Genomic DNA, 17,562 nt, shown 5'->3' on the forward strand with positions numbered 1-17,562 from the left:
TTGCATTTGCTGAGGAGTGATTTATTGCCAATTATGTGGTCAATTTTAGAGTAGGTGTGATGTGGTGCTGAGAAGAATGTATATTCTGTGGATTTGGGGTGGAGAGTTCTGTAAATGTCTATTAGGTTTGCTCGTTCCAGGTCTGTGTTCAGGTCCTGGATATCCTTGTTGATTTTCTGTCTGGTTGATCTGTCTAATATTGACAATGGGGTGTTAAAGTCTCCCACTATTATTGTGTGGGAGTCTAAGTCTCTTTGTAAGTCATTAAGAACTTGCCTTATGTATCTGGGTGCTCCTGTATTGGGTGCATATATATTTAGGATCGTTAGCTCTTCTTGTTGCAGTGATCCTTTTACCATTATGTAATGTCCTTCTTTGTCTCTTTTGATCTTTGTTGCTTTAAAGTCTATTTTATCAGAGATGAGAATTGCAACTCCTGCCTTTTTTTGCTCTCCATTTGCTTGGTAGATCTTCCTCCATCCCTTTATTTTGAGCCTTTGTGTATCCTTGCATGTAAGATGGGTTTCCTGGATACAGCACACTGATGGGTTTTGGCTTTTTATCCAATTTGCCAGTCTGTGTCTTTTGATTGGGGCATTTAGTCCATTGACATTTAGGGATAGTATTGTTATGTGTGAATTTGATGCTGTCATTTTGATGCTACCTGGCTGTTTTGTTGGTTAGTTGATGCAGATTCTTGATTGTGTTGATGCTTTTTTACCATTTGGTGTGTTTTTGGAGTGGCTGGTACTGGTTGTTCCTTTATATGTGTAGAGCCTCTTTCAGGAGTTCTTGTAGAGCAGGTTTGGTGGTGATGAAATCTCTGAGTGCTTGCTTGTTCACAAAGGATTTTATTTTTCCTTCACTTATGAAGCTGAGTTTGGCTGGATAGGAGATTCTGGGTTGAAAGTTCTTTTCTTTAAGGATGTTGAATATTGGCCCCCAGTCTCTTCTGGCTTGTAGGGTTTCTGCTGAGAGATCTGCTGTGAGTCTAATGGGCTTCCCTTTGTGGGTAACCCGACCTTTCTCTCTGGCTGCCCTTAGCATTTTCTCTTTCATTTCAACCCTGGTGAATCTGACGATTATGTGCCTTGGGGTTGCTCTTCTTGAGGAATATCTCTGTGGTGTTCTCTGTATTTCCTGGATTTGAATATTGGTCTGCCTTGCTAGGTTGGGGAAGTTTTCCTGGATAATATCCTGAAGAGTATTTTCCAGCTTGGATTCATTCTCTTCATCACATTCAGGTACACCTATCAGACGTAGATTAGGTCTTTTCACATAGTCCCACATTTCTTGAAGATTTTGTTCATTCCTTTTTGCGCTTTTTTCTCTGTTCTTGCCTTCTCTTTTTATTTCATTGAGTTGGTCTTCGACCTCTGATATCCTTTCTTCTGCTTGGTCAATTCGGCTGTTGAAGCTTGTGCATGCTTCACGAAGTTCTCGTGTTGCGTTTTTCAGCTCCATCAATTCACTTATTCTCCTCTCTATGCTGTCCATTCTCGTCAGCAGTTCGTCCAATCTTTTTTCAAGGTTCGTATTTTCTTTGCGATGGGTTAGAACATGTTCTTTTAGCTCATTGTAGTTTCTTACTACCCATCTTCTGAAGTCTGATTCTGTCATTTCATCACCCTCCTTCTCCATCCGGTCTGGTTCCCTTGCTGGTGAGGAGTTGTGATCACTTTTAGGAGGAGAGGTGTTCTGGTTTCGGGAGTTTTCATCCTTTTTACGCTGGTTTCTACCCATTTTTGTGGGTTTATCCACCTGTTGTCTGTCTCTGTCCCAGGGAGTTGGAGCTTTATGAGTTTCGGTTGCACTACTGCCTTTTTTGATTTTTTTTTTTTTTTTTTTCAGGTCGGACCCGCCCAGCTAGCAGCACGCCTAGCCTCTGCCTGCCCGCAGGGGCTTTGCTGAGCTGCTGTGGGCTCCGCCCAGCTGCCCTGAGCTCTTCCCTGTAGTCCTTTTTGTATGGGCGTAGTTAGAACTGTCTGGGCAATGGTGGCCCCGCCTCTGTTATGGCGGACTCTCTCTGTTGTGGCAGGTTGCCTCGGCAACGGCGGGTTGCCTCGGCAACGGCAGCCTGCCTCCGTAGCGGTGGAGAGTCTCAGTAATGGCGGAAGCCCCTCCCCCACGGAGCCGGACCGTCCTGGTTCAGCTGTGCTTGGTTTGAAGGGCTCAACCCAGAGGGTTTCCAATTACTGTTTTTGTTTTCGTTGTTGTTGGGGGTGGAGGGGTGGGACCCACCGAGCCTGATCACCTGGCTCCCTGACTCAGAGTCTTTTCTTTTAAGTTGAACGACCCTGCGTTCCGGTCGCTTGTTGAAAAGGCGCCGGGATCTCCCGTGCTGCGACTCACGGAGTCGGCTCGAACCGCGGCGCCGGCTCCTGGCGGATTTTTTGCCTAGGAATCTCCTGGCCTGACTCGCTATTTCAGATGGATGGGCTATTCTGCCATCTCAGGGCTCTGCTCGCCAGCTAAGGGGGCTCCCAGACCAGTGGCTTTTTTACGGAGAACGGCAGCAACAGGGAATGGTCACAGCAGCCGCGCGGGCGGAATCAGCCCCGCGGGGGCCAAAACAGCCGCACCGGCTGGGACTGCGACGCTGGCGACCCCTCTGCCTGGGTATCTCCTGGTCTGTGGGCAATAAGAGTTCGTCTGGAAATGCGGCGTACACTCACCCTCTGCACTTTCACTGGGAGCTGAAGTCCTGAGCTGTTCTTAGGCGGCCATCTTCTATTCTGTTTAGTTCTATACTATCATATTACCATTAGTTAAATGTAAATAATTCACTATCGATCACAGTTTTTATATGTCTTTTACTTTTCACCTTCTTCTTTTGTTTAGATGGCATCTTAGGGCATTTTTTTGCTGCTCTAACAGAGTATCTGTGACTGGGCAATTTATAACAAACAGAAATTTACTGGTTCACAGATCTGGCAGTTTGGAATTCCAAGACTGTTGGGCAGCATCTGACAGAAGTCTTCTTGCTGCATTATCCTGTGGCAGAAAACAGAAGGATAAGAGAGAGCAAAAGAGAGCTAAACTTGCCCTTTTATAATAGCACCAGTTCCATCCAATGAGGGTGGAGCCTCATCACCTAATCACCTATTAAGGGACCTATCGCTCTTTTTTTTTAAATGTATGTATTTTATTGCACTTTAGGTTCTGGGGTACATGTGCAGATCATGCAGGATTGTTGCATAAATACCTACATGACAATGTGGTTTGCTGCCTCCATCCTCTTGTCACCTATATCTGGCATTTCTCCCCATGTTATCCCTCCCCAACCTTCCTACCCCCCACTGTCCCTCCCCTGTTCCCACCACAACAGACCCCAGTGCGTGATGCTCCCTTCCCTGTGCCCATGTGTTCTCATTGTTCAACACCTACCTACGAGTGAGAACATGTGGTGTTTGATTTTCTGTTCTTGTGTTAGTTTGCTGAGAATAATGGTTCCCAGATTCATCCATGTCCCTACAAAGGACACCAACTCATTGTTTTTTATGGCTGCATTGTATTCCATAGTGTATATGTGCCACATTTTCCCTGTCTAGTCTATCATTCATAGGCATTTGTGTTGGTTCCAGGTCTTTGCTATTGTAAATAGTGCCGCAGTGAACATATGTGTGCATGTGTCTTTATAATAGAACAATTTATAATCCTTTGGATATGTACCCAGTAATGGGATTGCTGGGTCAAATGGAATTCTATTTCTGGATCCTTGAGGAATCGCCACACTTTGTCTTCCACAATGGTTGAACTAATTTACACTCCCACCAACAGTGTAAAAGTGTTCCTCTTTCACCACATCCTCTCCAGCATCTGTTGTCTCCAGATTTTTTCATGATCGCCATTCTAACTGGCATGAGATGGTATCTCAATGTGGTTTTGATTTGCATTTCTCTAATGACCAGTTGTGGTGAGCATTTTTTCATATGTTTTTTGGCCTCATAAATGTCTTCTTTTAAAAAGTGTCTGTTCATATCCTTTGCCCACTTTTGAATGGGTTTGTTTATTTCTTGTAATCTGTTTTAGTTCTTTGTAGATTCTGGATATTAGCCCTTTGTCAGGTGGGTAGATTGCAAAAATTTTTTCCCATTCTGTTGGTTGCTGGTTCACTCTAGTGATTGTTTCTTTTGCTGTACAGAAGCTCTGGAGTTTAAAGAGATCCCATTTGTCTATTTTGGCTTTTGTTGCCAATGGTTTTGGTGTTTTAGTCGTGAAGTCCTTGCCTATGCCTATGGGACCCATCTCTTAATATGTCACAGTTGCAATAAAATTTTAACATGAGTTTTGGAGGGGACATTCAAATCGTAGCAAATGGCTGACTTCCCATATTATTAGAGAAGGATTTAACACAAGCAATTGGATGCTTTTACATTTTGTTAGGAAGGATTGGAGGAGCAAGCTCTCCAGGAGGGCTGGATCCTAGGAATGCTTGAGAACAAAATCAAGGAACTGAGCAACCAGAAGGAGCTGCTACTTTCCATCATCAGAACCGAGAGAAAGCTAGAAGCTGCTGCTAGCAACATATCAACTAGCCTTTGGTACCCAGAGAGCTAAGCAATTACACACTGTCACACGGATGTAGAAAACCTCAGTATCTCCATGACTGTGCTTGATAAAAGAAGCTAGGCAAGCATCAGCACATTGCATCACTCACTTCTAAGTTCCAAATAACATGCAAATATATCTATTTAGCAGAATCTAATTCTCAGTCAAAACCTTAGCTTTGTTGAGTAACAACAACAACAAAAACTGGGTGTAGCTTTCTAACTCCTGCAGTATATGCTAAAGGTTAGGGTGTTGCCTGCCATATCATAATATACACCACCTTTCCACAAATAATTTTTTTTCAGAGACATTAGTGGCGTACCCTCAAAGGTTTAAAAATTTCTTTTTCAGTTATGTATGAATTATAACTTTCCTAAGTATTGAATAACAGCATTATAATTTTATTCAGAATGCTTAAAACAAGGCTTCATCATTGCTTCTTACTTTTGGATGAAAAATATAAGGCCAATCTGATTTACATTTCTTCTCTGAAAATATAAATAATTTTTTTTTTTAGAATTTCAGGAAAAACATGTATAAGTCCCTTTTTATTAATCATGCTTTCTGACACATGGTGAATTTTTCATTTTGAAGTAAGTGGCTTTTACTAATGTACAGTATTCTCTTGAATATCATTGAGAATATGAATTATTTAAATGCTTCCCTTTTTTCTGCATTAATTCCTTATCCATGAGGTCCATTTCCTCCTATTTAGCTTGTTCCCTTCATTTAAGCTGCTCATTTTCCTCATGTATCTAGAGGTTTCAGGTTCTTAGCATTGTTGGTAAAGGTCTGATATTACAGTGGTGAAGAGCCAGACTACCTAGGCTCAGTTTGGATCTAGGATAATAATTCTACTCTCCTCAAAGGACAGCTGTATAGATTAAATGAGTGAGCGTCTGTGAAGTGCTTTAAAAAGTGCCTCAAATAGAATGAGAGCTTATCACCATCACTACCTCTGCTACCTGATGTGAGTGGAAAGAGATTTGCTTTGGAATTTATCTGGGTCTAGCTGTAGCACTGTGCTAGCCGGCTTTATACTCTGGGTCTCAGTGGACAGTGGATCAAGTGGCTAAAGTTGTAATGCCCTTGAGCAGTGTTTCTGACTATAAACACTTGAAGTTTTTAAGAAATTTGACAATATTTCTACTATACAAGTTGGAGCCCTTTCTTTCTCTCTCTTTTTCTTTCTTTCTTTCTCTCTTTCTCTCTTTTTTCTCTCTTTCTCTCTCTCTCTTTCTTTCTTTCTTTTCTACAGGGTCTCTTTTGCCCAGACTGAAGTTTGATGGCACAATCATGGCTCATTGCAACTTCCGTCTGCCAGACTCAAGCAATCCTCCTACCTTAGCCTCCTGAGTAGCTGGGACTACAGGCGCTGTCCACCACACCAAGCTAATTCTTCAAAAAATTTTACAGAGACAAGGTCTCTCTGTGTTGCCCAGACTGGTCTCAAACTCCTGGACTGAAGCAATTCTCCCACCCCAGCCTCAAAAAGTGCCAGGATTACAGGTGTAAGCTATCACACCTGGCTTCTTTCTGTTTTCTGCTGGTGATTGTTGGACAGAGTTTTTCCTACTACTTTGGTTTAATCCAGGAATCGGGAGTAAGAGAAAGTCAAAGACGTGTTAGTCATGATGGTGCTAGACTCCCCAGGTGCTGATTTTGGAAAAATGTTACAAGTATATATTATATATAACAACTCAAAAGTAGCTACTAATTTGACATCTGATTGCTTCCCCTTCAACAAAATTCAACTTTATTGTAAATATGATAGAATTTTTCAGTCCATAGTAAAAATAGTTTGAAAAATAATTATTGAGCACAGTTGTCATATTTGTTTAAGCAGTTTTAAAAATTAGAGAAAAAAACTATATGTAATACAAAATGGAAACATTCAAGTGATGCAGATGGACACTGTAGACACATTTTCAGTCTCATTAGTTTAACATGTACTTCAAAGTTTGGCATTTAAAAATGGCTGGTGGATATTGAAAAGTTGTTGGGTAATGTACAACTCCTTTGATATAGGAACAACTTACTCTGAAGTCTAAAAATTGTAATTATCATTGCAATATATCAGGGATGGGAAAGATTTTAGTTTTATGATAGCCATGGTACATAACAGCAAAAATAAGCCATAATTTGAACTTTCTGAGTGATTGGGTAGTATTGAATATAATGAATTGCTTTTGTACAATTTTAAATGTGTACTAAGCTAATATTTATTGGATAATTTTGAAAAATCTGGTATATTGTATCTTAATTGACTATAGAAACAGAAAAACATGATATATGCAGTAGTGATGTTGGACTTATGTTTATTGCAAAATGAGTTTATTCTGTTATTTATGCCATCATAATTGTATGTCTATTCTTGAATTAATTATGGACACATTTTCCTACTTTCAGGCATGAAGGAACTGACTCTCAAGCAGACCTAGGAGATGTCATTGTCGTATTAAATAGCTTCAAAAGCAAGATCCTGGAAGTAAAAGTATGTGGGGCAGAGCTCTTTATAGGCTTCGTTCTTAATATTAAGAATTATCTTCTTTGCTTTTTAATTAATTCATTTATTTTACAACTAACTTTACAGTTTTGCAACCTAAAATGGTATAATTGAACTCCAGCAGTAAAAAAGGAAGAGGATTAACTTCAAAATGGAAAACAGAACTGGAAGATAGAAGAATTTTTTTTTTACATTATAACTTAACTATATCTACACCTCATCTGTAGCCAAATAACGTTACAAATTGTACTCTAGAGATGAGATCAAGAACAGTCACCGAAAAATTAGTCCTAAAAAGAAAAGGTGATGTTTCTTTTCTTAAAGACGGAGAGAGAGGGAATTTTTAATGATGGCAGATGTTATTTTTTTGGACCAACCCTCCTGCTTAAAACTAGTTAAAATATTAGATAAATTTTTTTAAAAATCTTAAGAACAGACCAGGCGCGGTGGCTCAAGCCTGTAATCCCAGCACTTTGGGAGGCCGAGGCGGGTGGATCACGAGGTCGAGAGATCGAGACCATCCTGGTCAACATGGTGAAACCCTGTCTCTACTAAAAATTAAAAAAATAAAATAAATAAATAAATAAAAATAAAAATCTTAAGAACAATGAGGAACTGATAATAATGAACTAATAAGGATAATAAGGAAACACAAAACCAAACTTAAAGGGAAAATAAGAGCCTAGTGAAATAAGCAAGCACAGAAAACTTCTCTTGACCCGAGGAAGCTACTCTTGCCCTGGGAACATTTGTTTGTTCTGTCACATTTTACCATTTTTATTTAATTTGATGGGTTAGGGGTCAAAAATTAGAACCCAGAACCCACATAAAGTATGTACTCTATTAGAAGGCTCACTCTACAGTAAACTAGCTATGTTTTCAAGGTAAGGATGAAACATAAAAAATTATTCCTCACACACAGTCTTTTAGACCAAGTTTGAGTCACCTTAGTCGGCCAGGGAATCCTGAATGTTGAATTGATACTAAAATGGTTCTAGATTGATAGGGTATAGAGGTATCTGGAAGAGACACCCATAAATCTCTGGAATAAATTACAGTAGCCAAAGCTGCAAATCAGATTTTTCTAGTGTAAAGACCAACTCATGGTCAAAGTTAACCAAATATACAAAACCAGCAGAAACAGAAAACACATACACAGAGACTCAAGATATTAGAATGATTGGAATAGCCTCTGAAACAGCTGTACTTTGTTTAAAGAAATTAAAGATGAGTCTAAAAATAATTGCAGGGAACAAGAAACTATAAAACATGTACATCAGATTTTTTAAAAATTAGAACTTTGGAAACTGACTAATACAATACCAAAATTAATAATTCAGTAGATAGCTTTAATATGCCTTCAGAGAAAATTAGCCAGTTAGAATGGCAATCATTAAATCTGGAGACAACAGATGCTGGAGAGGATGTGGAGAAACAGGAACACTTTTACACTGTTGGTGGGAGTGTAAATTAGTTCAACCATTGTGGAAGACAGTGTGGCGATTCCTCAAGGACCTAGAAATAGAAATTCCATTTGATCCAGCAATCCCATTACTGGGTATATATCCAAAGGATTATAAATCCTTCTACTATAAGGACACATGCACACGAATGTTCATTGCAGCACTGTTTACAATAGCAAAGACCTGGAACCAACCCAAATGCCCATCGATGATAGACTGGACAGGGAAAATGTGGCACATATACACCATGAAATATTATGCAGCCATCAAAAAGGATGAGTTTGTGTCCTTTGTAGGGACATGGATGAACATGGAAACCATCATTCTCAGCAAACTGACACAAGAACAGAAAATCAAACACCGCATGTTCTCACTCATAGGCGGGTGTCGAACAATGAGAACACATGGACACTGGGAGGGGAGCATCACACACGGGTCTGTCGGCGGGTAATAGGGGAGGGACAGCAGGGGTGGGGAGTTGGGGAGAGAGAGCATGGGGAGAAATGCCAGATATGGGTGATGGGGAGCAAGGCAGCAAACCACACTGCCATGTGTGTACCTATGCAACAATCTTGCATGTTCTTCACATGTTCTCCTCTGGCTTTAATTTGCATTTCTCTGATGATAAATAATGTTAAGTACTTTTTCATGTGTGTATTTGCCATTCCTATATATTCGTTTGTGAAGTTTCTGTTTAATTATTTTTTTACTTTTTAATTTTTTTATTGTTGAGTTTTAGGAGATTTTTTTTTTCATATTCTGATTACAAGTTACCCCTGCCATCCCTCAAATAAAATATTTTCTCTCATTAAAAAAAAAAAAAATTAGCGAGTTGGGAGATAGGCCAAAAAAAAAAGTGTACCAAATGCAACAGTGACAGGAAAAAACAAAATATAGCACAGAGTATTAAAACTCACACACGCACACTCACATACACACACACACGCACACACAGTGCGAAAGTCTAAGATTACTAGGAGTGGATTTAAAACTGGCTCTGCCACTAACTAGCTGTGTGACCTTGGACAGATTACTTAATCTCTTTGTCGCATTTCCTCATCTGTAAAATGGGGTTAACAGTAGAATCTACTTTATTGGACTGTTAGGAAGATAAGATAAAGCACTTTATGAATGTTTGTTGGATAAATAAAATTAGTCTAAATGGAATTTCAGAAGATAATGAAAGAATGGGGAACAAGTAATGTTTGAAGCAATAATAGCTAAGAATTTTTATGAATTGATGAAAGATACCAATTACAAATATTCCACAGCCTACCCATACCTAGGTCTTTCGGTAGATTTTTGTTTTTGTTTTTTGGGTTTTTTTGAGACGTAGTCTCACTGTGTCTCCCAGCCTGGAGTGCAGTGGCCTGATCTTGGCTAACTGCAACCTCCGTCTCCCAAATTCAAGTGATCCTCCTGTTTCAGCTTCCCAAGTAACTGGGACTACAGGTATGTGCTACCACGCTTGGCTAATTTTTGTGTGTGCATGTATTTTTTGTATTTCTATTAGAAGTTTTACTGTGTTGGCCAGGCTTGTCTTGAACTCCTGACCTCAAGTGATCCAACCGCCTCAGCCTCTCAAAGTGCTGGGATTAAAGGTATGAGCCACCACTCCAGCCACCTTCAGTTTGTTTTCTAATAACACAGTTTTATCTCCTAACCATCTCTCTCTCTCTCAGAATTACAGTAAAAAGATAGAAAAACAGAGAGGAGGAAAGATAAGCAACATAGAGGATCAACCCATGAAATCCAGTAGCCTACTAAGAGGAACTCCAGAAAGTACAGAGAAGATGGAGGAGGGAAAGTGTCTAAAGCTGAGAGAGAAAAATGTTCATGTCAAAAGAGTCCACAAATTACCAAGTAGGATGAATGAAAATGGCCCACATGAAATCCTAATAGCTACTAAGAAGAAAAACTGGGTCACTGCAATATAATGACCCTTAACACTAGCACCAGAATTTCATTTTCAAAATACTTAGATGTTGACAGCAAAACAAAGGTTTCAGTGTTTTGAGGAAAATAATTTAAACCTAAGATTCTGTATCTAGCTAAATTCTTAATCAAATGTGAAGGCAAAAAGTTTCTGAAGTGTGAGGATTTTTTCATACCCCTTGAAGACATTTGCCAGTACAATAAAGATGAAGATCAAGAAAGAAGATAGGTAGTTCAAGAATGGTGAAACTAATCTGTAAACCAATGTAAAGAAAATCTAGAAAGAAACAGTTAATTGTTGAACTTTAAGAAAAATGTCTTCAGGTAAACGAATTCCAGACAATTAGATAACATGAGTAACAAACTGGAAAAGATTGTGTCTGTGATAAAGAAGACATGTTTGTATACCTCCCCACCGGAAAAAATAAGGGTAATGAAATTCAAGGAAAAAAATAGTTCTCTGCTGGTGGGATGTAAGAAAGGACAATTCATCTGAACTAGCAAGAGGTCTTCTAGGAGTGGCACAGTGACCATAGGAGGAAACTAACCATTCTGTAGTATGCTAAAACTGTAACTGTACAGAGGAAATAGAATTTTAGTAGCTTTTCAGACTCATCAATAGTTAATCTTTACATTGCCATGATAAACACTTTTTACTGATTTTCTTGTTTTTGAATCACCGTAGCAAAATGCAACAGATACATTTATGTTTACTGAACTAATGTAAATGTTATCTATATTTATAAGTGCTAAAGTCAAGGTTTAACTAACGTAAGTTGGGAGGTAGAGGGAAAGCATAGAAATAGTGGTGTCCTTGTCTAATACACAGATTATACAAGAGAAGCTGTTGGGATTGTGGGAATAAAAAAAATAAGAGATTTAAATATTATTTAAGTGACAAAAAATAGAAGAAATGAAGATAAACATATTACTACCAAAATTTCCAGACAAATAGGGAAAGGGAAGGATGACAATAAGTGAGATATTTTCTGTCATCACAAAGAATGAATAATGTCTAAACTCTGAATTCATAAATACTAGTAGATAATGCCTAAAAGCTGGTAAATTAATAAACACAAGTATAAGCACATGATTTAGCAATATGGAGATAATTATCGAAGAAACTAAACAAAGAGGTTGACTTGATAGTTGAAGACCAGATTGTTTACAACATTGTGCTAAGATATTGCCTGTCTTTGGTTACTGCAACTATCCGTCTTAGATTTCCAACGGTAATCTTGCCCATCTGTTTTACTTTCTAACCATACAGCGTGAAATGTAAAGCAGCCAAATTCTAATTTTTACCATGCTATCTAGGTGAAGAAAAAACCAGACAAAATTAAGGAAGATATCCTTAACGATGAAGATGAAAAAACAAAAGGAATGTGGGATTCCATTAAAAGGTAATGACTAATGAATATTTTAACACATAACTAGATTAATCCAGAAGTCTAGTATGTGGAAGTTCCACAGGTAGTAAAAATTTAAGTAAAGCAGAGGTCCTCCAATCTAGGAGGGGTACTATAAATACATAAATGTTACTGCTATGTACAAGATAGAAAACTAGAGCTGTAAGACAGATGAAAATAAAATACAGGCTAATGGAGAAAAATGATAGGTCTAATTACAAGGAACCTCAGGAAATACTCCTTGGAGAAGTGAGTGGCAAAGATCTGTTTTAAAGGACAGACAGGATTTCAAAAGTTAAAGATTGAGTGAAGGTGCTTACATGAAGGCAAAAAGATTGGGCATGTTCCTCAAAAGAAAGTAGCCTAGCTAGGTGCAACTTGAAAATAATAGAGAACCTTTATGTTAGATGGAGACCTGTATTAGTTTTATTGTTTAAAAAGGAACACAGGCCAGGAGTAATGGCTCACACCTGTAATCCTAGCACTTTCAGAAGCTATGACAGGAGGATTGCTTGAGCCCAGGAGTTCAAGAGTAGCCTGGGCAACATAGCAAGACCCCATATCTACAGAATATTTAAAAATTATCCAGTCACAGTGGCCTGTGTCTATAGTTCGATTGCTCAGAAGGCTGAGGTGGAAGGATTGCTTGAGTATGGGGAGGTCAAAAGTTGCAGTAAGCCAAGATCATACCACTGCACTCCAGCCTGGATGACAGAGTGAGACCCTGTCTTGAAAAACGAACATAAGGAATATATTGGCTCAGATACCTAAAGAATCCAGAAGTACACTTGGCATTGGCCACTGGGTAATGTGGTCTGAAAATGGTCTTTTTCCATCTCTTAGGTCTGCTGTTTCTGTGTCTCCTCCATTTTAAGATAGACTTTTTTTTTTTTGAGACAGAGTCTTGCTCTGTTGCCCAGGCTGGAGTGTAGTGGCACAATATTGGCTCACTGCAACCTCCGCCTTCTGGGTTCAAGCGATTCTTCCACCTCAGCCTCTGGAGTAGCTGGGACCACAGGCACTTGCCACCATGCCCGGCTATTTTTTGTATTTTTAGTAGAGACGGGGTTTCACCGTGTTGGCCTGGATGGTCTTGATCTCTTGACCTCGTGATCTGCTTGCCTCGGCCTCCCAAAGTGCTGGGATTACAGGTGTGAGCCACCGCGCCCGGCCTAAGAGAGGCTTTTAAAAGTAAAAGTGTACTATCTCCGGTGGAAGGAAGTTGCTTCTTTCCATCAGTACCTGCAAAAGTTCCAAGGCTGACTCATGGGTTCACCTATAGCTGTGTGTCCCAAACTGAACTGATTTCTGATGACCAAGCTTGAGTCATATGCCTACTTCTAGAATTGGTGGGAAGGCCTGTCCCACCTAAACCTCATAGAATGATATGGGAGGAAGAATGATTCCCCCTGGAATACCAGGTTGTTAGTAGAAGGGGAACAGATATTAGGTGAGCAAAAACAAAAGCGGTATCCTGTAGGTTCCACATTGTAAAGAAAGTTGAATGTCCGTTTTAGAGATTTGAACCTAATGTGAACTATGATGGCAAACCACTGATCATTTTGATCAAAGATAAGAACTAGAAATGTTAGCCAAAATAGATTTAACAACTTAAACGTATTTGATTACACCAGTCAAAAGCACTTCCATTGGATTTTGCCCAGTTTAAGCCTCTTTTTCTATAGTTGACTCCTTGTTTGGTAAGAAAAATCATGTTGCTGTGACAGCATGTGCTTTGAACAAGTTACTGATAGAGAAAAAATCAAATGTACTTGTTCTGGGATGATTTGGAGGGTAGGTATGTTTGACAGGGGATAATAGAATAGAATCTGAGCAATTTTAAGAGTATCTGTCCAAAAGCTTCCATGAAAATTACAAGATAGAAATAAGAATGTTTAAAGATAACTGTTCAATTATGGTATAACCACTTGCTATGTAAAAAGGATACCAAAAGCAAAATAATGCTTCATTAGAAACAGAGACAGTTTTTGGGACGTTAACTGCTCCAGATATATAGTATTGTGCATCTTACGATGCTTTGACTTTTTTCATCATAGTTTTAGTCCCAACTTAGAATGATTATTCTTTTCTTGCCATTGAATCAATTTATTTTCTTAGTTGGGGGATTACAAGATTTGAAAAATACTTCTGTCATAACAATTTATATTTGGCAAAATACCTTTGAAGATCATTGTAAGTTTTTGACCAAATTTTAGTCATTCTAAATATCTGTTTATATATAAAATATTTTTAAATAAATGTTAAATAGGAAGAAAAAGATGGATTTATACTTTATAAATACTGCAAATAAAAGATGCATTTTTGCATATGAAATGGGCCTATACAAAAATTAAATGGAGCTGGTCTAGCTCCAAAAATGTAATGAAAATGACAACTGGGCCCAGATGAAGCTACCATGATGTAAACCAGTGAGTAGACATGGCTCCCTAGTGCCTTCTTTGTCATGGAAGTCATCCAGAGTGCCAAGAGGGTACTCCATACCCTGCATGGAGGAGAAAATCTGCTTGGTCAGAAGAGCTCCAAATTGCAGGTGGTTTAAAAATATTTTAGCCTGGGGAGCCCCATCCGCAGCCCTCACCCACCTACCCTGTTACTACATAAATTCCTGCTGTGCTGGAGTTCCACACTTCCGCATTCTTTTTCTTCATTATTGGCCTGTTTAAAGTTTCAGTACACTAGATACGGCCATGTCGGGCTGTAATTCACTCTTCGTTCTCAAAACAACCTTTGGCAACTCACAGAATTAAAAAATACTAGCCAATTAACCTAAAAACAATTACATTCCATGTTACAAATTTTTTAAAAATTCATTAAGCTTCAAATGATAGTAATTGTCAAATAATTCAATATTAATTTATTTGTAAATATACAATATTTATACTTTAATAATTCTTTTGGAATGCATTTCTGTATTTATTGCTTGTATTTAGTATTTATGCATACAAAGTTTCCATATGTATATTTAAGAAATATCAATTACTTTTTTATTCCAAGTTTCACAGTAAGGTTGCATGAAGAAGACAAAAAGGAAAAAGATGTCCTAAACATTTTTTCAGTTGCTTCAGGTCATTTATATGAACGCTTTTTAAGGTAGGTATGTTTTTTAGCCTTATACTTTGAAAAAGAAATACATTTATATGGTTCAAATTTCAAAAAGAAAAAGGAATGTACACTGGAAAAAAAACCTCCCACCTCTGCTTCCTTAATACTCCATTCCTTTTCTCACAGGAAACTCATAGTATTATTTTTATATCCTGCTAAAGAGATACACACACACATATAATATTTATGTGTGCATATTTATTTATTTCAGTTTTTTAAGTTATCTTACCCAAATAGTAACAAAGAATGTACTACTTTACACGTTGCCTTTTTTTTTTTTTTTTTTTTTACTTAAAATTATGAGGTAAGTATATTTAAATAAGAAATTTCCTGAGTTTGGCTTGATTTGGAATATTGGTTTTCTTTATATATATATAATTGCACTTTAGGTTCTGGGTTAAATGTGAATAACATGCAGGATTGCTGTATAGGTACCTACATTGCAATGTGGTTTGCTGCCTCCATCCCCCCGTCACCTATATCTGGCATTTCTCCCCATGTTATACCTCCCCAACCTCCCTTCCCCCCGCTATCCCTCCCCTATGCCCTTCCAACAGACCCCAGTGTGTGATGCTCCCCTCCCTGTGTCCATGTATTCTCATTGTTCAGCACCTGCCTATAAGTGAGAACATGTGGTGTTTTATTTTCTGTTCTTGTGTCAGTTTGCTGAGAATAATGGTTTCCAGATTCATCCATGTCCCTACAAAGGACACAAACCCATAATTTTTATGGCTGCATAGTATTCCATGGTGTATATGTGCCACATTTTCCTTGTCCAGTCTATCATCGATGGGCATTTGGGTTGGTTCCAGGTCTTTGCTATTGTAAACAGTGCTGCAGTGAACATACGTTTGCATATGTCTTTATAATAGAATAATTTATAATCCTTTTAGATATATACCCAGTAATCGGATTGCTGGGTCAAATGGAATTTCTATTTCTAGGTCCTTGGGGAATCACCACATTGTCTTTCACAATGGTTGAACTAATTTACACTCCCACCAACAGTGTAAAAGTGTTCCTATTTCTCCACATCTTCTCCAGCATCTGTTGTCTCCAGATTTTTTCATGATCACCATTCTAACTGGCATGAGATGATATCTCAATGTGGTTTTAATTTTCACTTCTCTCATTATCAGTGATGATGAGCATGTTTTCATATGTTTGTTGGCCTCATAAATGTCTTCTTTAAAAGGTGTCTATTCATATCCTTTGCCCACTTTTGAATGGATTTGTTTGTTTTTTCTATAAATCTGTTTTAGTTCTTTGTAGATTCCGGATATTAGCCCTTTGTCAGATGGGTAGATTGCAAAAATTTTTTCCCATTCTGTTGGTTGCCGGTTCACTCTAATGATTGTTTCTTTTGCTGTGCAGAAGCTCTGGAGTTTAAACAGATCCCATTTGTCTATTTTGGCTTTTGTTGCCAATGCTTTTGGTGTTTTAGTCATAAAGTCCTTGCCTATGCCTATGTTCTTAATGGTTTTGCCTAGGTTTCCTTCTAGGGTTTTTATGGTGTTAGGCCTTATGTTTAAGTCTTTAATCTAACTGGAGTTAACTTTAGTGTAAGGTGTCAGAAAGGGATCCAGCTTCTGCTTTCTGCACATGGCTAGACAGTTTTCTTCAAGACTGCAAATAGACATTTTGTAAATGACAGGTAAGAAAATACATATGTATATATGTATGTGGTAAATTGTCCTTTTTCATTGAATAATAATTTGTTTTATAAAAAGGAAGGGGGTGAGAGGAGAAATACCTATTGCAAACTACAGAAGGCTATTTTTAAACAGTTTATATAGGAAGGTCACAGAGAATGACTCAAATATTTGACTTGTAGCATTGATACATTAAATTGGAACTTTAGATAAATTTGTATCCGTTCCATTCAGAGGTTTAGGTTAGCAAACCAAATTACCCATCCCATGAATTTGTCAATATAGACAGATCATTCAGCTCTTCAGGGTTTGTGGACTTAATCACACAGTCATAGGCAACCGGGACCAGATGAAGTTACTATGATGTATATGTATTCATCCTTACACATTACATACTTGATAAACCATATTTTGGTTTATTTCTTCACATTTCATTGTGAAACCTTTGAATTCATACCTTCAATTATTTTTAAACTTTTAAAAAGATATATATGATAAACCTGCACGTTCTGCACATATATCCCAGAACTAAAGTAAAATTAAAAAATTAAAATTAAACATTTCAACATTAAAAAAGTAATATGAACTGTTAATGCTAATGTATATTGGGTTTAATATTCTTTTATGCAGAATTATGATGCTTTCTGTTTTACGTAACACCAAAACACCAGTGAAATTCTGGTTTCTAAAAAATTATCTCTCACCGACATTTAAAGTAAGTACATAGCTCTTTTTGTAGAATGGTTAATGTTTGAATAGTAAATTATTTGTATCATTGTAAGTTAATATGACATTTCTTTTTTCAGAATGAGCTTTTGGAATGTGTATTTTAAATACTATTTTTAATAAATTTTGAAATGGTATTTGGTATTATCTAGCTTAGGAAAAATTCTGTGCGTTTTTAATTTAGAGATGTTTAAAGG

General features: G+C 37.9%; 1 protein-coding gene across 9 annotated transcripts in view; it reads left to right on the plus strand.

Moving 5' to 3' along the window:
* The window catches only part of UGGT2 (UDP-glucose glycoprotein glucosyltransferase 2), a 224,766-nt gene that overhangs the window by 170,790 nt on the left and 36,414 nt on the right, over positions 1-17,562 (plus strand). For 6 of the 9 annotated variants that reach the window (XM_003928205.3, XM_074387527.1, XM_074387528.1 and 3 more), the window contains 4 exons: positions 6,961-7,045; positions 11,773-11,858; positions 14,880-14,975; positions 17,270-17,354. In XM_003928205.3, coding sequence (XP_003928254.3) covers positions 6,961-7,045; positions 11,773-11,858; positions 14,880-14,975; positions 17,270-17,354 — 352 coding nt within the window. Of the gene's footprint in view, positions 1-6,960; positions 7,046-10,033; positions 10,246-11,772; positions 11,859-14,879; positions 14,976-17,269; positions 17,355-17,562 lie in introns of those variants that run through there. The other 3 variants (XR_012514308.1, XM_074387534.1, XM_074387530.1) reach the window with 3 other exon arrangements.

Source organism: Saimiri boliviensis, chromosome 16 (assembly GCF_048565385.1).
Source record: "Saimiri boliviensis isolate mSaiBol1 chromosome 16, mSaiBol1.pri, whole genome shotgun sequence".
NCBI classification, from domain to species: Eukaryota; Metazoa; Chordata; class Mammalia; order Primates; family Cebidae; genus Saimiri; species Saimiri boliviensis.